The sequence below is a fragment of the Leuciscus leuciscus genome, assembly GCF_965113295.1.
Source record: "Leuciscus leuciscus genome assembly, chromosome: 24".
Taxonomy (NCBI): Eukaryota; Metazoa; Chordata; class Actinopteri; order Cypriniformes; family Leuciscidae; genus Leuciscus; species Leuciscus leuciscus.
The window spans coordinates 17724125-17748688 of NC_138723.1; the positions used below are offsets into that span (position 1 = coordinate 17724125).

Below are 24564 nucleotides of genomic sequence, written 5' to 3' on the forward strand. Positions count from 1 at the left end.
GTGATGGCAAAGCTGAATTTTCAGCATAATTACTAGTGTATTATGTGTATGAATTACTATAATTACAGTCTTCATTGTCATATGATCCTTTCGAAATCATTCTAATATGCTGATTTAATGCTCAAGAAACATTTTCTTTAGGATTCTTTGATTAATAGAACGTTTATTTGAAATAGAAACAGCATTTATTTGAAATAGAAATCTTAACATTATAAATGTCTTTCCTGTCACTTTTGATCAATTTAATGCATCCTTGCTAAATTAAAGTAATAATTTCTTTCTTTCTTTAAAAAAAAAAAAAATCTTACTGACATTTCAAAAGTAGCATGTGGTCGAAGGAGAACAGTATTTTTAATCTTCATGTTCTTCGCAAATAAAGGAGGCCCTTGTTTTTTTATACCATAAGGTGGTGTGGTGTGGCACGTCATTATAAGTATGAGGCATTTCTTGATCCACCTAGTGAGTAAGCATGTATTATGAGTGAGCTCATGTCTTACCCAGATACAAACTCAGCTTATGATGTCCAGTGAAGGGAGGGGCCCATTTTGGAAACTCATAGTCATGGCCACAAATCACTGTTTCCCAGTAGACTTAAGTCTGTTTGCTAAGTTTTACATGAGCTGGCTCATATTTGCATTCCTGAAATTAGACTGCAAACTATATTCAACAACTCTCAAAAACAAACCACTGGTAGTTAGTTTCACGCGTCAGTAATCACCTGTGCTGATCAGTTATTGTTAATGAGCTTTACTGAAATGCACATGGCCTTGAATAGCCTTGACATTGCAATTTTGAAATTGTAATTTCAAATTCATTTTTGTTTTAAATACAGAAATATAATGGGGTTAGCAGTGAGTGGAAACACCAGACAGGAAGAGGTTAGTGTCACACAGGAATATGACTAAGGGGGTCACCGATTTGGATTCTAGGTCATCAACTGAGCCAAACGTTTGTGCTCCCCCTCATAACCCAAGCAAGCGGCACCACTCCTTCCATCCCTCCAGCTGCTTCTGTCCATTTATCCCTCGCTCCCAGGCTTCTAAAATAGATCCTGTGTAACTTGAAAAATCCCCATGTCAATGTCCACTAAAAATACCCATCGTGATCAAGGACTGGACAGCCTCACGGAGTTTATAGCAGCCCATAGCGGAGTCTATGGCAGCCCATATGGTACATTTATATGATCTGAAGATGATTTGACCCAAATTAAGTGACAATGCAATGAACGATGAACATAGACCTATTTTACCAAATGGTTCTATGGGCTGCCAAATAGCTCCCATATGAATGAATGAATGTCAGACGGTCAGTCTGTCTGTCAGTCGGTCAGTCAGTCAGTCAAGTCTGTCTGTCTGTCTGTCTATCTATCTGTGTAAAGTATTGTCAAATTGCAACATAACTTGGTAAAATGTAGTAAAAGCTACCCAAAATGTTTGGAGACAACATAAATGAACAATCATAAATATGCACGTATGCATACTTTTGAATTATTTTGCCCTAAAATCACAGACCAATTTTATTTATTTTTATTACCCATACTGCAAGTCCACAATTCTATTTTCTTTTTTTTAAATTCCTTTCGCAAACCCCACAAACAGCGTTCATTTTGTAGCGCCACCTATTACAGTTTTAGCAACTATATTGTAAATAATTCAATTAGTTGTTTGTTTTTTTAAACTGTTTTTCATAAAAGCATCACTTTGGACTTTATCTGTAATTTTGCAACTAAGATATTATAATCATTCAAACTTATTCATAGAGTGCGTCCTCTTCTGACCCCTAGCTGACTGGATGTAACCCCTGATCCATCATGCCATTATAGTACCTTTCCTACTGTAGCCTACGGAATACAATGAGGGAGATTTTGCATAGAGCTGCATCATATGTTTGCATAACCCTTCCCACCAACTCCTGCACTTCTTCATCCACTTTCATCAGTTCATGGTCAGACAGCTGCTTTTAAGAATAATTTCGTATCGCTTGAGTTTCCACGACTCAAAAACGATAAGGTTCCTCAAGATTCTATACGCACTAATGTTTTTGCTCCAAGGTAACTAATTGCAATACACTGACAATCTCTCGCTCTGGTGTGTAACGTGATGCAGTAGTTTCCGTAAATGGTCTTTACTCGATGGCGACAGTTCGGTGGTACTGAGCCGCATGAGGTGCAGCTCGTGCTCCTCAGCAGGAACATTTCACTTTACGAGCCATTTGACAGCCGTATATTTCAGCAGGCTTTACTTTTTGTTCAGTGACGGGACGGTAAAAACATAATTTCCATGTTCCTGACTTCATTCGCGGACACTGCATTTTCTACAGAAGAATGACTTCAGTGTGGAAAAGATTACAAAGAGTTGGCAAAAAGGCTACTAAATTTCAGTTCGTGGCTTCGTATCAAGAACTTGTTCTGGAATGTACAAAGAAATGGTAAGTTATGATTTCTTTTCCGTTATAGCGCGTGTGCTTCCTAAATACGCAGTGCTGAAGGGCGGTTCTTCTGACTGAAACAGTACAATGCGCACACACTGTATCTTATTTTAATTTAGCGTTGGTAGGCTAATCTAAATGATTGTGAATAGAACAATTAATACAGCTCTTGATATTAAGACTGTATTTGAAATGAATTGGAGAACGTTGACAGCCACACACACCTCTACTTCCGCCTCCATCACTCGTGCTGTCAACACTGAACATATTATGAACATCCATCATGATAATCTAAGCAGAATAAACTGCTGCTGCTTCTTTTAATTTTAATTTACCTCACTCACATAAGCGGGAGTTATAATTGTTTCATTGTTTCAAATTGAGTGGTGTTGCTTTTCCTTTCTTTTTAGGTGTAGTCCTTGTCATTTTTCGGTTATTCATATATTATATTATGAGAGCTTAAAAAAGCATTGAATTCCTCTTGACTTCACCCTTAAATAGTCGGGGAACTACTTTATTGCTGTTTTCCAACACAAAACTCAAATATTAAATTTTGTGCAATATTTGGCTTTTCTTTTCTTGAAAAAAGTTTTTCATATAAACAGTGTTGAGGTGAGAGAATTAAACAATTCTACTATTTCTGCTGTCTGTCATGTGTCTTGATCAGGAGACAGCTGTCGACACAGGGAGTGTTTCGGTCCTCACATGGCCTATCTGTTCTTATCTATGATCAAAGACAGCATTATAAGGAAGAATTCAGTCTGATTGGATTTGAAAAAGATACTGTTATTCAATCACAAGTACATAGCAAAGACAAAAAGGTGTCTTTAAATCAAAGAAATCAAATCAAATTACTTTATCATCACTACACCATTCACAAGTGCAACAGTGTGTTGAAATATTGGGTGCATCATCCACCAACATTGCAGTCATGTAATAATGACAGTATAAGACAATATCCAAGATGCAGAATACCTATGCACAATACACATAATACACTAAGATGTTTGATGCTTCTGTTGGACTGGATAATTTGTTTTAATCATTTTGCTGATATTAACTATTGCCAATATTCTATGAACAAGTCTTGGCCTGGCAAATGAAGCAACCCTCCTTTATTCAATGGTTTGTCATCTGCTTTTAGGAGAACTGAATCACTCTGTAATTTCTGCCTATTAGAGTTAAGCACTATCTGAGATTAGCACAATCTCTGTCATAGAATGCCCGAATCATCTTATTGGTGATCTAAATGATCTCAGTTTCACCAATTCTATATTCTAGAAATGAGTTACTCTTTCTTATTTAATATGGCCTCATATTCAAACTTTCAACTTTGTTATTGGAAAAAATAGATTGGGTTAATAGTAAACTTGAGCAGTCGTAATTGTTGTTATCACCTAATGAGCTTACAGCTGATGTGCAATGTGTCCTAGATCCTCTTGCAACACCGAGGAAAGAAATTCCTTTAGGTTATATCTTTCCCAGAGCTTTCTTTTGCTGACCTAAACGTGTATCGCAGTACAGCTTTCTTAAAATCTCTTTTGTAGAGCAGGTAGTGTTTCTTAAGGTGAAAAGAAACTACAGAATGTGTATTTCTGTAAGCACGTCTGATCTTGTGGGTGATTTTCATATACTGCCAGTGGGCCAAAGTCTGTTGATGTTACGCCACAGCTGAGGAGGGTGTGAGCAGGAGATATCAGACAGCTGGAAATGACACAGCGGTTGCTTCTGATGGGGTCATATAACTTGAACGGGGTGTGTGTATGTGAGCACGTGTGTGTTTATCTGACAGTTACTTTACATGTGGTAAAAGTGATGAGAAAAGGACTGAATTATAGGAAGTAAATGACAGAAAGAGAACAAATTTTTCCGACCAGGCTGGCAGTCTATTTTTACGTCCATCCGCGCTCTACCCATGTTCCCCCTCTTCTCCTCTTAATTTATCCTTTTAGACTGTTCTGCCCTGTTGCTATTACTAGCTGTAACCTGAGTAAGAGTTGGGTCTCGCTTCTTTTTGTGTAGCGGTTCATGCTGATACTGACACACATTACCTTTGCAAACATCAATGTGAACAACAATAGATGATCCAGCTGTACTGTGACATTTACATCTGGACCACGTTCATTAAGAATCATATTCTCGGTTAGTTAAAAGGGATGTTATTAATTTTCCCTTCGTGGAAACTCATGCCATTTCAAACCTGTTTGACCTTCTTCTGTGGAATGCAATAGTAGCAATTTCTATTCATATTTTGGTCATGGTTTTCCATGCAAATAGAATGAATAGGGACTTCATTAAAGCACCATAAAAATATCTGGTCCATGTGACTCATACGCTACAATAGCTATGTTTCAATCCACCTATTTTTAAGCGCATTTTGGGATATCGCATTAAAAAAACGCTGTATGGAAACGGCAAGATGCGCAGAAATTCTAAAAATGCGCAGAAAAAAACGTATGTGCTCAGTTGAGTCAGATAAAAAAAAAATCTGATAAGAAGACACACATAAACTACGATTAAAACACACGACTACGACTATGCAAGTCAAGTAATGCAGCAACTTCCATTTTTATTACATATATTTTGCGCCATTTTCCCAGGAAGTGACAATTTTGTTCTCTTGAACACATGGGATGGAAACGCTGCTTTATTCACAAATCTGTTAAACCCATATTCCAATTTTGCGCATTAGTTAAATTTGCAGCTTTGGATGGAAACATGTTTTGAAGCCGTGTAATAGCTTTGTGTGATGAACAGGGCAAAGCCTCATTTTGTGTTGGAACATCATGAGAGCAAATACTATACCGTTCAAAAGTTTGGGGTCAATAGTAGTTTATTCTTCAATGATGCATTAAAGGGATAGTTCACTTTGAAATTAATTAATTAACGGTCAAACCGTTCTTGTCTGTCAGTCATATAATGCAGGTCGATGGTCACTGTCTCAAAGAGCATGCACTGAGTCCAAATTAAAACAATTCCCCGTCGTCCAAATTAAACAATTCCCCATCATAAGTACACATTGATGGCCTAAGACACGAAACGAGCGGTTTGTGTGAGAAAACGAACAGTATTTATATCGTTTTTACCTCTTATACACAGCCATGTCCAAGTGATCTGATCTGACGTGTACGCAGACTGGTGCATAGATATATACACACTAGAGGTCGCCTTGTCTACGGCAGTTCATTGGAACGAATGTCTTTAAGGCGACATCTAGTGTATATATCTATGCACCAGTCTGCGTACACGTCAGATCAGATCACTTCGACATGGCTGTGTATAAGAGGTAAAAACGATATAAATACTGTTCGTTTTCTCACACAAACCGCTCGTTTCGTGTTAATTTCAAAGTGAACTATCCCTTTAAATTGATCAAAAGTGACAGTAAAGACATTTATAAAGTTACAAAAAATATATATTTCAAATAAATGCTGTTTTTTAACAAGCTGTTTCCACAAAAATATTAAGCAGCACAACTATTTTCAGCATTACTAATAATAATAAGAAAAAAAACCAAGAGCAGCAAATCAGCATATTAGAATGATTTCTATGTGACACTGTAATGATGCTGAAAATTCAGCTTTTTAATAAAATATATTAAGTTGCTTTAAATTGTAATAATATTTCACAATATTACTGTTTTTGCTGCATTTTTGATCAAATAAATGCAGCCATGGTGAGCACAAGAGACAAAAAAATCTAAAACTTTTGTATTACACATATTTTTTTCCCCCTTCAGTATGCTTAATGACAACCCTTATACCCCTAAATATAAGTCGCCGTTATTAAATGCGAACAGCTGTTTGTAAACACAGTGAGATCAGAGACCAACACCCCTTGTGCTGTGAGCCAAAGTCAGCTCGGTCATGTGACCTTGCCAAGTTTCCTCCAATTCTTAATGCAGCGAGCATGAACAGCTCAGAGGTGTACAATGGGCTCACATCTGAACAATTCACTACAAAAGGCCAATTTTATTTAGGAAACGTGCCAGAGCAGATGTGTACATGTACACTGTACACTTGATAAATATGATTTCCATTAATTTGTGTTTAAAGCTCCACACTTATTGATTTGCATTTTTTCTGGCAATATATCATCATAATGTTCTGGATATCAGATATAAGGCTTATATGGGACTACAGGGTGCTGTGTGACCTCAATAAACAGACTTAAACAGCACAGGAACTTTTTAAAAGCTTTTTTTCTTTAACTTGTTTACATTTTCATCTGGCAGTATTGGTAGCAATGCAGGGGTGTGAATGTAATAGATACCACATGTCCCAAATGACACCAAATTGACATTTTGTTATTTAGTAAGACAACGTTTCATGCATCAGCCTCACTCAATTATTTGTTCTTGGTGCTTGTTTGTGAGTAAAAGGTTCACCCAGTTTGGATTCGTCTTGTATGCAAGGCCTTGCATCATGTGCTCTTGTTTTGTTTTGGGTTGGAAACATTTGGCAGCATTTATTGATTCCTTTCTGCCTCTGGGTAACACTGGGAGACCAGATCGCAAGATCTGTTTCACTGCCTGTAGCTTTTTGTAGACACATACACAAACAAGCAATGCCACAGTGGCTTTTTCAAGATCATTTCGTAGCGGCTTTATATGTACTTCCTGCTATTTTAAGCAAGCACTGAAGTGAAAAGTGATAGTCTTATTGTAGAAGTCCTTATCAATAGTAAAAGACCCATTATTCAACTTGTAAACTCCCACTCAGCACTCTTTTATTTTTGTTTTATAGGCAACCAGACAAACTGAGAGTGGTGTGGACAAGGAGGAACAGACGCATTTGCTCCAAGGTACAAAGATAAACAATCTTTAATTGTCTATAAAATCACAAACCTGAGTCTCGATTTCTTCCGTTTCTTCCAGGAGCACACCAAAACTTAGTGATCAGGCAGTTGATCAGGAATTTATGAATCTTAATCTTTAATTACCATTGTGTATGAAATAGCTTGTATAAATAAACTTGCCTTGCCTATATAAATAAGATATTTTAAACAATATTATTTAATATTAATCAATGTTTTTATTGACACACATTTTAAATAATATACAAAATATTATAAAATATAAGTCTTGTTCTAGATACAAAATTATTCATGAAAGCGAAGGTAATTTAGTTTATGACTACATGTCCAGGAAAGTCGATTTTCTTCCCAAGCTTTCAGTCAGAACAGTGTACTGACACTTAAATTATTATGTTTAACAATGCTTTATTTACAGTGATTTACAAGTGCTTACAATGATTACAACTGCTGTACAATGTGGATTATGATGACTGACAGTGTTGTTATTTTCTCATCAGCTTCACGCATGGCAGCCAGGCATCAAAAATCCCTACAGGGGAATGGTGGTGTGGCCTGTACCTGAAAATGTGGATATTACCGTCACACTCTACAGGGTATGACACCTATCGCATCGTATTATTAGCTTTACGATATATATATATATATAAATATATTGCATGAACTCATGCAATACACAACTTGTTAAAGATACTGACAACTGCTGACCTATACTATCATTTGCGTCAGTACATTTGTTGACTTTTTGAATATGCTTTTGTTTCACAGGACCCACATGCAGATGAGTTTGAAGACAAAGAATGGACATTTTTCATTGAGAATGTAAGTTTTTTTTATAAAGATGAAGTTTGATTCATAGATTCAACAAGTGTCTGATAACATTCCTCAGAGATTTTGGTCCTTATTGACATGATAGCATCACACAGATTTGTCGGCTGCACATTCATGATACGAATCCCCCATTCTACTACATCTCAAATGTGCTCTATTGGGTTGAGATCTGGTGACTGTGAAGGCTATTTGAGTATAGTGAACTCATTGTCATGTTCAAGAAACCAGTTTGAGATGATTTGAGGTTTGTGACATGGCACAATATCCAGCTGGAAGTAGCCATCAGAAAATGGGTACACTGTGGTCATAAAGGTTAGTAACAATACTCAGGTAGACTCTGGCATCTAAACAATGCTCAATTGGTACTAAGGGGCCCAAAATGTGCCAAGAAAATATCCCTCACACCAGTAAACAAGCACCAGCCTGAACCATTGATACACGGCAGGATGGATCCGTGCTTTCATGTTGTTTACAACAAATCCTGACCCTACCATCTGAATGTCTCAACAGAAATCTTCCAATCTTCTATTGTCCAAATTTGGTGAGCCTGTACATATTGTAGCCTCAGTTTCCTGTTTTTAGCTGACAGAAGTGGCACCCAGGGTGGTCTTCTGCTGCTGTTGCGGTAGCCCATCTGCTTCAAGGTTTGACATGTTATGTGTTCAGAGATGCTTTTCTGCAGACCTCGGTTGAAACCAGTGGTTATTTGAGTTACGGTTATATTTCTATCAGCTCGAAGCAGTGTGGCCATTCTCCTCTGACATCTGGCATCAACAAAGCATTTTCTCTTTTTCTAACCATTCTCTGTAAACCCTAGAGATGGTTGTATCCTAGTAGATCAGCTTTTCATGAAATACTCAGACCAGCCTGTCTGGCACCAATAACCATGCTACATTCAAAATCACTTAAATCACATTTCATTTCTTTAAATTTCATGTTTCTGAAGCTCATTTTGACCATGTCTACATGCCTAAATGCATTGAGTTGCTGCCATGTAACTGGCTGATTAGATATTTGCGTTAACGAGCAGTTGAACAGGTGTACCTAATAAAGTGGCCAGTGATGTGTAAATGTGTGTGAGTGTGTATATATATATACTGTATATATATATATATATATATATATATATAGGTAATTCAAAATGCAAAAAGAACAAAATGTGAAAAATTTGCTTTAATTATTCTCAAAGTTACCTTTTCTGATCTGATGTTCTACAGGAGACAGCTAAGGGCAGTCGGAAAGTTCTAGCATCTGTGGACTTGAACATGAAGAAGTTTGCCAGTGCAACACACTCACAGACGGACCTGATGCTCAAAATGAAGCCTCTGTCGGTGAAGGTGGTGGAGGCCACGCTGAAGCTCTCCTTATCCTGTGTGTTCCTCAAGGAGGGGAAAGCTACGTGAGTTCTCCCTGTTGACCTCATCCACATGGAGTTCTTGCTCAGGAAGTTATAACACTTGCATGTGGTGTTTAATTATTTAGATTCAATCATGTGGGAATGTGACCACAGCAAATCTTTTTTTGTGATTGCACCAAAACCGAATTCATGAAAATTGTTGCAAAAACAGTTCCTTGATTTCGATTAAAAATATTTGGAGTGTGTTTGAATCCAACAAGAGAAATGGTTTGCTGTTGAACACTGGCGTTAGTTTCTTTCCTGACATGTGCATGTCAAGAAGCATGCAGAGCAGAATTTCCAAAACAATACAGCCTTGTAGAGATGCTGCATTAGGATGTAATGCAAAAGAATTTCGTGCCTAATCTCCATTAGATCCAATAACTTTACAGTTCTTGACCAGTTATGGGTTTCCTCTGTAGGGACGAGGACATGCAGAGTCTCGCCAGTCTGATGAGTGTAAAACCAACAGACATTGGGAACCTGGACGACTTTAATGAGAGTGATGAAGAGGAGGATAAGAGATCCAGTACTGGGGCTAATCTCATTACTGCAGCTCCAGGTATTATAAAAAAACAATGAACATATACAATGGGGACCAAACGTCTGAAACCACATTGAAAATCTAGGATTCAAAATACATTTTAAACTTGGAAATAACTTTTTGGGTTCTGGAAAATGTGAAACAAAGTAACATTATGTTGTAAAATGCAAAAGAAATATCCATTGTTTTGCTGATAATATGATTTGTAATGAAAAGTTAAAGCATTAAGTTGAACAGATACACAATAGATGCATTTTCACTTGTGGCCCCACTGTATTTATTAAACACTTGCATACTCATGTCTTGTATTCTTTATCTTATATCCTTATTCATCTGCCCTCTTGCATGAATCACTACTGATGCATGTATATTTTCTCTTACCGTAGTAACCCTTACTTCCTCACATGCTAGAACTTCTCCTTCTGTCTTTCTCTCTCTGTCAGCACCCCACCTTCCTCTTCGACCAACACGCTCCCAAGAAAAGAGACCTGCATCTATAAAGAGCCCTTCAGCAATAGGTACTAATATTTACATGCTCTTTGCATATTCTCTCTATAAACTCTTTTAAGTCAAATCATGTGTCTGATCATACTGATATAATTTTCTTTCTTTATAAAAATTAAGTTCATATAAACCACATTCAATTAATTATTTCCATTGAAATATTCCTAGAATGTTTCAGGAATATGATTCTTCACTGATGTGGTTTTGTTGCACATGATTATCACATTAATTCTTTGTCCTCCATTGCTTTGACTTGCATTTCATCATTCATTTCATGAAAATATTTAAATCTAATTTAAAGGGTGTAGTTTACCTCTCAATAAAAAAAAAAATCATCATTTACTCATCCTCATGTTGTTGTCAGGACCCTCATGTCTTTTTCCTGGAACACAAAAGGAATTTTGAAACATATTCATGCAACTCTGTTTCTTAACAAAGTTTATGATTCTTCATGTCATTATAGATGCATTGTGAAATATGAAATTGTGTCCAATTTGATTTGATTAGTTTAGATTATTTTAGAATGGTGCATAATTATTTCCATGTTTTTATTATGTCAATTATGTCAAATGACATAAATGTAACTGGAAAGACAACTTGCATTTGTCAAATACTGAAAAAAATATAAAAGTCAGTTAATATAAAAAAAATAAAAAATAAAAATAATAATATATATATATATATATATATATATATATATATTAATCATTTTATTAAGCAAGGTTGATAAAAGAATCAACATGTCAGAATGATTTCTGAAGGAGAATGTGACACTGAAGATGAGTAATGGCTGTTGAAAATTCAGCTTTGCCATCACAGGAATAAATTACATTTTAAAATGTTTTGGAATAGAAAATATTTATTACAAATTGCAATAATATTTCAACTTCTTCAACTTTCACATTTTTACCAACCCCAAAGTTTGAACTGTAGTATACATTTATTTTTGTATGTCGATGAAATAGATTTGCCCTGAGATCACGTGACGGAAAATTTACTTAACCAGTAATTAAAAAATAAATGAAAACTGTCATATGTAATATATGGGAAATAATGACCATCTTAAAATCAAGCAGGGCCTGGGAATTTACTTACTACAAAATTTTTGTACTTTTTTGGGACAGACATGGCTTCTGTGAACTGTTGTTGGAAAATAGCATTAAATTCTCCTTTTGTGTTAAAATAAAAATAAATAACAGAAAAATAACAGCGTACAAGTTTGGAATAACATGAGGGTTTGAAAATAATATTATCTTTAGAGTGAATTAACCCTTTAAATGTCTTTTATGACGATGCACCACCATCCTTAATGATACATTCATGACCTTTCTCTCTCTCTCACCTCTATATTTCTCTTTTGCCTCATTGCTTTTCCTCAATACTGCTCTTTTACTTTCTCTTTCACTCTATTGCTGTCTTTCTCCCTCCATTTTTCATGCTAACCTCAGTCAGTGGTAAGGAGAGGCCTGCTGATGGTGTCCTCTCACGCCCAGCGTCTGGCACTATCCGTAACCCTGACCTGCCAGCACGTCCACCTTTACCCACCCCACCCAGTCCAACCCCTCGCACCATGCCCTCACCCGCCCGCTCCAGACCACCACGTCCACCACCCATTGCCCAGCTACAGGCCCCACCTGACTCCCCCACAGAGCAAAATACTACTGGTTTGCTCCCCCCAGCATTGCCCAAAGTCTTCCAGCCATCCCCTGGCTCAGGTACCATAGCTCGACTTAAATTAAACCACTGGAGGTCAGCAAGTGGCCTGCTATACTGTTAGATGCTAGTTGACGTTCCTACTTGATTACAGTTATTTGTATGTATGGTTATATGGCTTCTATGGTAACAACGTGTACTTCAATTGGAATTGAAGTTCTTCTCTTCTGATAAAATCACCATCTCAGGTACAATACCAAATTAGATACATTAAATTGTTCAAACGTGACAGCAAAGACTTCAAACGTGACAGCAAAGACAAAAATATCTATTTCAAATGCTGTTCTTTTTCAAAGAATCCTGAGAAAAAATTATCATGATTTCCTCAAAAATATTAAGCAGCACAACTGTTTTCTACATTGATAATAATAAGAAATGTTTCTTAAGCAACAAATCAGCATATTAGAATGACTTCTGAAGGATCATGTGACAATGAAGACTGGAGTAATGATGCTGAAAATTCAGCTTTGCCATTACAGGAAAAATTTAAATCATTTTACAATATATTAAAATAGAAAACAGTTATTTTTAATTGTAATAATATTTTACAATATTTCAGTTTTTACTGTATTGTGATTAAATAAATGCAGCCTTGGTGAGCATAAGAGACTTCTTACAAAAAAATCTTACCAACCCCAAACTTTTCAACGGAAGTGAATATTTATTGACCTTTTCGTGTTGCTAGTCTTATATTTCTTCATAAATATGTGTCTGAAGCACTGCACAAATGGTAATTGTTTCAATTGAGGAAGTGAAGTAATTTCAGCATTTACTGGTAGTCGGTAATTTTATTGCCATCTGAATTTTGAACATTTTGGTAGTTTTCTTCCACTCATCAGAAAATTCCTGGCTGATTTGCGTACTGTTTTTGACAAACACCAGGGTCATGTGGTATAATTTCATTCCCTTCTGCATTGACTTTACATGGAGGATTCGGCCAAAAGTTTTTGAAAATATTTTTGATCACTATGAAGCATGTGTAGAGCTGCGAAATTTGGGTGTGTGGTGCAAAATAAATTGTTTCAGAGAACTGAGAACTGAAATTCACTATGGCCCCATACGCGTTGCAAATTTTTAATAGTGACAACCGCAATTAAAAAGAAAAAAGAAGAGTGAGAGCCGTATTTAGCTGCAGTGTGCATGCGTGAATTCATTGACATCCACATGCATGGGTTGCAAATGGACCCATGCAAATGTTCTTTTACAGTCATCACCCAGAGAAACAATTCTAATAGCGCTTATGCATCTGTGTATTTCTCGACAAAGCCTGAACTACATATTGTTTATCTATCTATTTTTCCCTCTATAATTATAGCTCCTGTGCCTTTTCCAAGAAGACTGTCAGGCTCCGAGGCCCCTCTGGAGGGTCCGGTGACCTCTGACTATCCTCTGCTCAAACTCCCTCGGGCTTCTCTTTCTTCCCCTTCCGATCCCTTCCTTTCCCACTCTCCCTATCTTCCCACTGTGCTCCCGAAAGGTAAAGACTCATGAATTCTAAACATTCACATACTAAATGCAAGTCAGAGTACATTTACTGTAATTCTAATAGGAATAGTACATCTTAGCCTGACTCTAAAGGAAACTTTAAGATAGCTTTTGGAGAAGTAAGATTCATTTCCTCTTAGCTACTGTCTCTTGTTCTCACTTTTTCTGCATCTCTGACTAATCTTCTTCTTTCACGTGGTCTGCGTTCTCTTTGTGTCATTGCACTTCTGTCTCAGATTCTTTTGGAGCACCTCGCACCAATGTTTTTAAGCCCAAGATTGTCCCTGGTGCTCGCCCTGTATCCCCCACTCCTGTCCCTCTCCTCGAACCCAAAACTTCTTCCCTCTCTCTTTCTGAAACGCTTAACCATCCATCTGCTGGCAGTGTGCCAGGTATTGAGAATTCTTCCAGACTGCATGTAAACAGTAGAGGCAGCAATACTAAAGTACAATTAAAAAGTGCATTTAAAGTATTATTTAAATATGTTGAACATTTGTTCACAATCACTTCATTTAAATTTCCTTTTAAATGTAATGTTACTACAAGGAATATATTTAATTCTGCTTTCTAAAGACTGGTCAGAAATTGTAAAAATTGCAACTTTTATTATTATTGTAAAAAACAACAACAAAAAAACCCTTTTTTAAAGATATTTTAATTTACTTTATTGAAAAAATTAAAAATAATTTAAGTTTGTCTTCAAACTGTGTGCATAATTGTTATGCAAGTCGATATTCTGTTCATATTTTTTCCAAGCACATTTTACCAATTCCAAACCACATCAATATTAGTAACTACTATTAATTTAGTTGAAATCTATAAGTGACATATTGTTAACAAGGGCTGGAAGTGAAAAACGCTGGATATTCAAATGAGCCAAAAAATTTACTCATACTGAAGTGTCGAAATTATGAAATGCCCAAGAGAAGGATGCAATACTAGAAATTGCAAAAGCAAGGCATGACCAATGGACAGCGAAATGCTCATTGGGTCAGCAGGGTCACAAAAAAGCAGGTTAACTGCAAAATACTTTAAGACTTAGAGAATTAGGTGTGAAACCATCAGGAACCCTTTAGTCTCCAGTGCCACCATTTTCCAGAACCTACTTGGATTCTCCAGTAGTGTAAAGTGTCAGGTTCTCAGAGACATTGCTAAGGTAAACAATCCTAAAATATGACCGACTTAATAAGAACTACAAGCGGAAGTGTTGTGAAAATATGATCAGAATAACGACTTAATAATTAAGCCGCACTGTATCATATATTATTTTTCTTAAACAGTATAAAGGCTTTTTATACATAAAAATGTATAGCTGCCTTTATACTTTAGGAAAGGTTCCATCTTCATCATATGTGATTGTCTCTTAAAAAGTTTGAAAGCCCCTACTCTGATGTTTAGATCAATATTTGCTTCAGATAAATATATATTGATTCAAACTGAGCCTCTAACACTTGATCAAGGAATGCCTGTTATTTAGGTTGATCTATCTAAAAATTTCCTTCGCCTGTTTTACTTCTTTTTGTATATATTTTCCATCTTTTTCTCACAGCTTTTGCAGAGCTAAATGAGAGGACGATGGCGGACTCTACATCTCCTTTCTTCAGTGTCCCTCTAAATGAACCTGCTGTTCCATTGCTGAGCAAACCAGATCTTGAAGCTCTTTGTGAAACATCTTGCCCTTCTAGTCAACTCCCCAAGCCACCTCCACCTCCCTCTGTCTCCCTCTCTTACCCCATTAGCAAACCTCAACCTGTCTCTTTTACCCCAGCAACTGTCTCCTCCTCTATCTCTGCTCTTGCCCTGTCAACCAGTGAAGCTCTTACAAATGCCCCCTGCTGTTCACCTCAATCTTCTTCTGCACGGTCAGGTACTAAACTGCCTTTCGTTTGCTTTAAAAGAGACCGTAATAGGAACTAGTGTGACTGGTGATAGGTCTAACGATTATAATGTACTAGAAGATTTATTTTGCGATTTAAGGGTACATTTACACAACGATTAACTAAAAATGGAAAAGTTTTTCCTTTGCGCTTTTGAAAAGTTCGCTTACAGACCACAGTGTTGTTAAATTGAACACATAATGCGCATGCACATGACGTCACCGTTTCCACAAATTTGCGCCTTTGTAGTTTACACAGAGACCATAACAGTATAATTTTCAAAAACTTGCACTTTGAAAACAGTTTTCAAAAGTTTGCATTACAGACCCCCCAAAATGCTGTTTTCATGTTTGAATGGCAAAAATGTATAAAAAGTTTTGTTTTTAGTTGTCGTGTCATGTAAACGCCCCCTAAATTACATCTATCATTAATATAAGGTTTTTGTTGTAACTAGCTACAACCACCACACGCGACTAGATTATTTATGTTTGCCATGTCATGCTAGATAGTCCCGCCTACAGGGAACTCTCATTGGTCCAAAATCCCACTTTAGAGATTGCTTATTTGCATAAAACTCTGCAATGACGTTTCCACTCACGTCATCTCAAATCAGCAGTTGTCTTTGAAAATGAATTCAAAAATTAAAACTTAATAAAACGCATAATACATTAATACAATTATTAAAAATTTTTGCTTTTATTGTATGTCAATTGTTTTCCAGAAATATCCAGGGAGCTTAACACACTTACAGAGGAGGATCAAACAAATCCATTTTTACAAGGTGAATAGTATTCTTCACTCTTGTCATTAATGATGTAAAAGGCCTAAAAATGATTGAAACCCAAATAGATTAAGATTGATTAGCTTTTATTTTAATAATTATTCTGATTCAATTTGCTGTTATGTTCCACAGATTTACTCGCTGAAGAATTGAAGACCTCCGAGCCCAAACAAGAGCAACATCGGACAGTCTGCAGCATTAGTATAGCGAATCAACAATCTCCTTCCTCCCTCCGTCAACCTGAAACCAGCAGCACTGAAAGAAAAGAGCTCAGACCTGCCACAGCTGTAAAAAGGTGGGCAATTACTTTTTTTTTTTTTTTTCTGGCATCAAGTATAATTCACTAATAACATAATATTAACTTTGCAGACACAGTCTGATTGGCAGAGGTGTAATCAGAATTTAGTATTTTGCTCTGTTTATAAAGCATTTCTGCATGAATATGGATTTAACTTTTTAAATGAGAAAAACTGTTCCTTAATACCAATAGGGGAAATGCATGACCTTGTGATGAGCCTATCATAAACAGACCATGACATTTGCCTACACCAGCTGTGTAAATGTTTGAACTCTCCATTGCTTTCCCTCACCACTCCAATCCTGCATCTCTCTTTCGCCACTAACATTGCTGCCACACAAAGTGCTGTCTAAGGAAAAGCTGCATCTAATCTTACCAAACACAGCCATGCTTTGTGGCTTCTCACCCCATATTTGCCACCTTTGACACCAAGTATCTTTGTCCCCCAGTCTTGGGCCTGTTGGCAAGTCATCTTTAGACACATCTGGAGTACCGCCTGTGGAAGCTCCCAGATCTGAGCAATTGGACATTGGGACTGTCCCTCCCCCACACCCATTCTCTGCTCCAGCAACAATACCTCACTCATCAGTGGTTTCCACTCTTACAAAGAAAAATCAACAAGTTTTTATTGCAGAGAAACCACCTTTGGCTGAGGAAGAGCCTGATTTTAAAGTGGCCGATTTTGATAAAGTGATCATTACCTCTCAACCCATTAAAGATGTTACTATTAGCAGTCGCCCTGAGAAAGAACCACTCAAAATTGACACTGAACAGCCAATGCAGTCCAGTCTGGTTCAAACCTTTTCAATAACCGATGATGACTTACTAAAGCAACCAGAAAACACAATTGAATCAGCAGGGGAAGTTCCTCCAAAAGAGGAACCGAATGAGCAGAAAGCGAAGGGTGCTCTGCTTTGTGCCGACCTCAACAAGTCAGACGAGGACAAGATAATCAAGAAATTTGCTTCAACTGTGGTTACCCCTACAGCACAAAATATCCGCAATGTTTTATCCAGCTCATCACCTCCACAGCAAGAACCTACGGATCTTCCCAGGGAAAAAAGTCAAGTGTGGGTGGAAGAAGGTCATGCATCTAAGGTCGACAGTAGTTTGAGAGAGCAAAAGTCCCATAAGGATCAGCTGGACAAGATTTTAACTATTGTGGAAAGGTTAGTGTGTTGCTCGCATGGTACTATTACACTCCCAAACTGCTGCAAACTTAAACTTTCCTCTTTTGTGCTACTTCCTGTTTCAATAAACCCTTATCTGTCCTTTAATGACGTTCATTTGAATAGTTAAGCACATAAAATTCTGTTTTATAGATAACACATTTTAAATATACTAACTGACCTCAGTATGAACAGATAGGCTTGTTATATCTTCTTCGCCAACCACAAAATGACACTTCTGTAGAATTACATCATCAATTCTCCAGAAATTTGTATTTGAACTTACTAAACTCTTTACTAAATTCTAATTTTCTTATTTTTCTCTGTCTGTAACTATTTTCTTCCTGTCTCATTCTTCTGTTCCCTGTTATTCTCTCAGTCAAAATGAAATGGCCTTCACTCCAGATGACAGGCCTAGCATTAGCCTCAAAGCAGCTGCCCCTCAGATAACAGCTCTGCCCAAAAAGCTTCCTCCTATTCATCCCCAATCCCTGGAGCCCAAAGTCCTTAAATGCATCTCAGAAGAAACTCCAGCAGTCAGTGAGCCGATTGTAAAGGAGTCAGACAGCACAGTGTTAACGCAGAAGAGCATGGAGGTCCATTCACTTCCGTTCACCCAAGCAGAAGTGCCAATCTGGAGTTCTCTGGAAGAGAATGTAAAAGATCAGGAGGAGGAAACAAGAGATGAGGAAATAAATAAGCACAAAACGCCTCACAAGATGCCAAAAGAAGAAAATAAAGCGGAAGTGTCCTCAAAAAAATCTTTAGATGGAGGGTAAGAGACATTTTGACAGTGCCCAACATGGTCTCTAATGTTCAGACATGGCCGAGTGCTTGCATGCTTGAGCTTTGTCACATGTCTCATATGATTAAGTGTGTTAAAATGGTATTTTGGGGCTTTTGGGGCTTTTGTGCACTCTCATGCGTCAATAAGAGTGAGTTTCGGCAAGCCATATTTGATGAATTGGATATAAATGTGCTGATATTGATATTGGTACTACTGAGTGTTATAGCAGGCAAATGAATGTGGATAAAGTTTCATAAATGCATGTTTGATCAAAACAAGGTAAGTAAAATGTGTCATAAACCCTATTCCTTACCTCACAGTGAAGAAAAAGCTGTAAACCAAATTGAGGGTGCTGAGAATCTCGTTTTAACTGAACCAGTGTCCCAGCAGCCCTCCAATGTCCTAAAACCACAACCAGCTGAGACAATTAAGGAGAAGAGTAAAGAACCTTTCAAAGTCAGTATACAGGTCCGTATGAAGCCTTCACTTCCTGTGATCTCCCCTGCTGTTGCTGCAAAGGAAACCAGGACATCACTGCATCTGGAGGAACTTTGCCCTCTGACGCCCAACGTGTCTCTGGATACCGAGTCTGACGAAAATGGTTTAAACAAAGAGGTCACATTTGAAACAGAGAGTGTGTTGTGGGCCACAGTAGAGGAGAAAACAAAAGAAAAAAGTGATGAGGTTGTTAGCATGGCCAAGTCGATGCCAGAAAAAGAGGTCCTGGATAGGGGGTAAGTGCGTGAGGTTTGTTAACCTCACTGCATGGAGTTTTGTGTGGACTGCAAACTGGGCTTGCATAGATCCGTCCATACTATAGTTTGGAGTCAGAAAGATTTTTTTGTTTTAAAACAGTTAATGCTTTTATTCTGCAAAGATGCATTCAATTAATCAAAACTGACAGTTAATATATTGACATTATATTAACAACATTGACAATTTATTTATTCTGCCTGTGTTTCTAATGGATCTCTTAAAGAGTAAGCATTAGTTTTACTTGCTGGGAGTTGAGATGTTAGCGAGAGAATATTAAAATTCAAAGAATACTCCTGTCACTTACACTTTTTGGTCCATGGCAGCCAACGTGGACAGGAAACATCAGAAACCAAGCCAGAGGAGCAAAAGGATTCCTTCGATTTGTCCTCTTTCCACCACAATCTGAATAAAAATGCTATCAGAGAGAGCCAGAGAGAAAAAAACAAAGAGAAGACCCCTGAAGTGGAAGATTCAGATGATAAGATGCTGCTGCAAACTGGCAGTGAGAGAATTTGGACAACTCAAGCTGGACCTAAAGAAGATCTCAGGACTGTAGGTGTCTGTTCAGGGACTGAACTTGGCCTTGAGATTGATGTAGGAACAGATAGGACAATGGACACATGCAAACAGGAACTTGACTCTGTTTCTGATCAGGAAGAGGTATCTGTAGGCTTCATAAGGGGGATTTTCGGTGTTCTGTACAAAGGGTAAGTGTGGGACAATTCTGAGACTTGCACAGAGCTTCTTTGGCCTCGGCATCTGCATGGCTACAATTTCATTTCCCCGAAACACTGAAAGGTTGTTACTAGGTGTGATTGTGCATTTGCAAGGAAGCTTTTGCATCCACAGTTAGAGTGTCCTGTAGTGATGAGAAGCATAGCTTGCTTGTTTGATTGAGTAAATACTGGCTGGTGATTTTCGCGGCTAAATCAAAAACAGCCTTTTTGTGAATGGAAACCATTTGTTTTCTCATGGTGTAATGTAATTATGTAATTTAAATGTCCTCGTCCTTTAGTTATGAGACCATGACATCTATACTACAGCAGCCAAGTGCTGAAGAAAGCGATGTTCAAGATGACACGATCTTGGACAATCAAGATGGATCTGTGGTGGAAATTCTCCCTCCCGAGGCCTTCTGTGACACCAAAATGAAGCATCCAACTGATGATGAGCCCCAGGAACACCTAATCAAGGATTTGTTACCGTCTAGCGAGTTACAGATAGATATTCAGACTGCCGAGCCGGTGGCCATGAGCTTGGTGGAGTGCTTGAAACTGGCTGCCAGAGAAACTCAAAGCGGATCCATTAATTTCAAAGCCCAGGATGAAGGAAGTCCTTCTAAACAGAAAACCCAACATACATCAAAAAGAAATGACAAAAGCATGAAGATGGAATTAAAGTCTGAGAGTGTGATATCAAATGAAAAGATAAACGAAGAGACATGCTTGCCTCTGGAAACCACAAAAGAAGACATACCTGCTAAGACATGCCCAAAAAGAAATGGACATGGAGAACTTCTGCTTGGCAAGATTACTCCTGGAAAGATAAAGATAAAGACAGCAGATTTAAGGCCTATGGCGGAGGAGCTGGAATTTGAACTGGGTCAGGAAGACTTAGGGACAGTGTGGTCTGCTGAGCTATATATGGATGGAGGGTAAGTGCATGACCTCTGCCTGCACTGCCTCTCATTTTTATGACCCTCCTTATATGATCGGCACGATTTTGGCAATGTTCCGTCTGGCTGACAGTCAAGCATTCTAGTCGTTATTCGTATTTGTCTGTGACATGGGCTGGTGGTGTCTGTGTGTGACATAAAGCAGTGCATTTAATGTATCTTATGTCTAAGAGATGGGTTGGGATGCACTACCATTAAAAACTTTGGGTCAAAGATTTTTTTATTAATACTTTATTCAGCAAGGACACAATCAAAAGTGACAGTAAAGACATTTATAGTTACAAAATGTTTCTGTTTCAAATAAATGCTGTTCTTTTGAACTTTCTATTTATCCTGAAAAATCCTGGGGAAAAAAATGATCACCACTATTTTTCACAAAAATATTAAGTAGCACAACTGTTTTTAACATTGATAATAATAAGAAATGTTTCCTGAGCACAAAATTAGCACATGAGATTGATTTCTGAAGAACCATGTGACACTGAAAACTGGAGTAATCACTGCTGAAAATTCAGCTTTACCAGCACAGGAATAAATTCAGTTTTTAAACTGTAATACTATTTCAAAATATATATATATATATATATTTATTTTTTTTAATGACTGTATTTTTGATCAAATAAAGGCAGCCTTAAGAAGTTTCTTTAAAAAAAATCTTTCCGACACAAAAATTTGAGTGGTAGTGTATTATGAGCATGAAACATATTGTGTTGGTTCCTTTTTTTTAAAGTGCAGGCTTTGATTTTGGGCTCTCTGTGGTTTATCAGAAAGGAATAAACAGCAATTTCACAGCTTGTTTGTCTATTTTGCAACTGCTGCTGCAAGCTTGCAAAAACATGTTAGCAGAAAACGTTACACAGCGACTGTGGGCTAACGCTGCTGTTTGTAGCCCCTTGCTGGAACTGATTGTGCCATTTTCACTTAATTGCATTTTTACTGAAAAACATTTGCACGCTATAATAACCAAATTGGCAAGGTGCAACATTTTGATATTTTGTTCTGGTGTCCCATTTCTCACAGACCAGAGGAATCCTCAAAACAGCCAATACCACAACCAAGAGATTTCACTGCCATACAAACACTAGAAGCACCTCAGACTGCCTTTCCATCAGAATCTGTGTCTATATTAAAAGACACTACACTAACGGAAACTATTTCCCAACCTGTTAACAAAGTTATCCCTCCTTGTCAAGATGAGTGTATGCAGTCACCACCCCCAGTGCCTTCACAGGAAGTCGGCCCTGATGCCATCAATCAAAACAGTTGCGGTGCAGCGGATAACAAACATGTGGTTCCACATTACGATGAAAAAGGAACCACTCCTTTACATGTAACTACAGAGGCAACAACTGTAAAGACTGCTGAGATATGCGATGATGTTGCAAAAGAGATGAGTGAGAATAACTTATCACCACTAGAGGGCGACACTTCAAAAGTTGAGATGGAAAAAGAGAGCAGCCCAGTCATCACTAAGGCATCAGAAAGCATTATTGTAGGAGCCACAGTGAAGCCAACAGATATAAACGTTGATGAGAATGTTATTTCCGGGCAAGACGTTTCTCCGAGAAGCTCTGTGGTCCCGTGGCCATTCCCCTCTCCTAAACTTGAAAGACACAGTGAGCCAACAAAAGGTACAGAAAGTTCCAGTCTAAAGGATGACGACCTCTCAGAGGAGAATGTTCTGTTAGCAAAGATTTGTCAAATGGTAGAAGAGGAGACGACACAGCCTCCAGCTCCTGCTCCACGCACTAAGAAACGCTTGATCCCCTGCAAGTCTGATTTCGAACTTCCTCCAACTCCTCCCCTGCAACTCAAATCTAGCATGAAACTGCCCATGGATGTGATACAGACAAATTTAGATCAGACTGAGATCACAAATACTATTGGACCTCAACCATCAGTGATTTCTCATGAGATAGATGAGAAAATTGACATCAGTCAGTCTCAGACTTCCTCTGTGCCACTGGAGAATTTGAAGTTAGATGATAGAGAAGCCAATGCTAGAAATGCTGTTTTAGATGATAATGTCCGGTTAAACAAGCAAGAACAAAATGTCCAGCTGGAATGTATGGCAGCTGAAAGGGAGTGCCAAGATACCCCAGCTGTTAAGCCCACAAACCAGAAAGAGAACACAGAAACAGAAGCTGAAACTAAGAACAAGGAACAACCAGATTTAAGTATTGATAGAAGTGAAGAGGCTCAAATAGAGCAGGATAGACCACCATCAGTGCCTGATGAATTGTAAGTTTGAGTGGCGTGTAAACACTAAAATTCAGCCTTATTTTACCATATTATGTTGTTTGAGTACCATAATATATTAATATTTGCATGTCTTTTCATCAACCTTTAAAAACAACACCCAAAATGTTCTAAGCTTTCCAGAGGAAGACCCATTTTGCATAGCAGAACAATTACATTTTTACTTTAACTAGGTGAAGATAAAACAATGATGAGGAATTGTGTATTTATTGTAGCACGGGGCAAAGAAGTCATGTCAGTATGTCTTACATATTTACTGTCCTTTTGACAGGTCTGGTCATCCTCAAGAAAAGGATTCCTCTAATGTAACCCCAGAGGCTAAAGGGAACGAGACACCATCTGGGAGCCCAGGCAGTGTGCAGGTTAATGGCCAGACCACTGTAGACGCATGTCATGTGATTGTGCCCCCAATACGCAGTAAAAAGAAAATCATTCCACCACCTATGGACCTCACAATAGTACAAACAATAGATGAATCAAATAAAGAGGGTTCAGCAGTGCCTGCATGGGATGTGAGTGGCATTTGCTGTTTAAAGTGCATGTTAAATGTAGACTGTTTTTAGTTTTTTCTAATCAGGTCTTTTTTTCTTTTTTCTTTTTGTCTTTCCATTTGTCACTATACAGTTTGCCAGTCCACTGCCCAGTCCTGGTCTGGTGACCTCCAGTGAGTCCTTGCTGAAGTGGTGTCAAGAGATCACTAAGAACTATAAGGGAGTAAAAGTCACAAACTTCAGCACCTCTTGGCGTAATGGCTTGGCGTTCTGTGCCATCCTACATCACTTCCACCCTGAGATAATGTGAGTTTCATGTCTTTCATACCCAGCTCAAAACAAACTTATTCTTTCTTAGTATGATTCAATTTATTCAACTGCCTAAAAAACTATTTTATAGATTACTTGGTTCAATTAACAGCCATTTTGTAAAAAAAAAATTGCGATGCACTATGTATTTGTAGCATATCGGTTGATAGCTTTAAATTTAATACCTAATTCTGCATGTTAATTTTATCTATTTTTTATTTATCTTTGTCATCATATCACACTCACTTGAAATCTTTAAAAACTACAACATTTTAATAACACTGGAAAATTTAATTTTTGGCAAATTCAAAATGAATATCCATTGTGCAACATAATGTTGTGATGCCTAAATTAACTTGCAGAATTTAAAATAATTTATTTTATTGTTAATTTTAATACATTTTATTTATACAAAGTAATGTAGAATATTAATATTGGAAACTCATCGCT

The 24564-nt window shown here is 37.6% G+C and overlaps 1 protein-coding gene across 12 annotated transcripts in view; it reads left to right on the forward strand.

Moving 5' to 3' along the window:
- The first annotated feature begins 1892 nt into the window (after nt 1–1892).
- The window catches only part of ehbp1l1b (EH domain binding protein 1-like 1b), a 28179-nt gene continuing 5507 nt past the window's right edge, over nt 1893–24564 (forward strand). Inside the window, exons 1-21 of one of the 12 annotated variants that reach the window (XM_082157763.1) lie at nt 1893–2427; nt 7173–7230; nt 7740–7835; nt 8008–8061; nt 9288–9469; nt 9889–10028; nt 10454–10528; nt 11963–12229; nt 13543–13704; nt 13949–14104; nt 15262–15579; nt 16311–16370; nt 16503–16665; nt 17118–17837; nt 18217–18612; nt 18945–19358; nt 19704–20087; nt 20396–21034; nt 22076–23296; nt 23586–23826; nt 23939–24111. In XM_082157763.1, the coding sequence (XP_082013889.1) occupies nt 2324–2427; nt 7173–7230; nt 7740–7835; nt 8008–8061; nt 9288–9469; nt 9889–10028; nt 10454–10528; nt 11963–12229; nt 13543–13704; nt 13949–14104; nt 15262–15579; nt 16311–16370; nt 16503–16665; nt 17118–17837; nt 18217–18612; nt 18945–19358; nt 19704–20087; nt 20396–21034; nt 22076–23296; nt 23586–23826; nt 23939–24111 (6023 nt within the window). In that variant the 5' untranslated portion in view covers nt 1893–2323. The remainder of the gene's footprint in view (nt 2428–7172; nt 7231–7739; nt 7836–8007; nt 8062–9287; nt 9470–9888; nt 10029–10453; nt 10529–11962; nt 12230–13542; nt 13705–13948; nt 14105–15261; nt 15580–16310; nt 16371–16502; nt 16666–17117; nt 17838–18216; nt 18613–18944; nt 19359–19703; nt 20088–20395; nt 21035–22075; nt 23297–23585; nt 23827–23938; nt 24112–24564) is intronic. The other 11 variants (XM_082157764.1, XM_082157759.1, XM_082157765.1 and 8 more) reach the window with 11 other exon arrangements.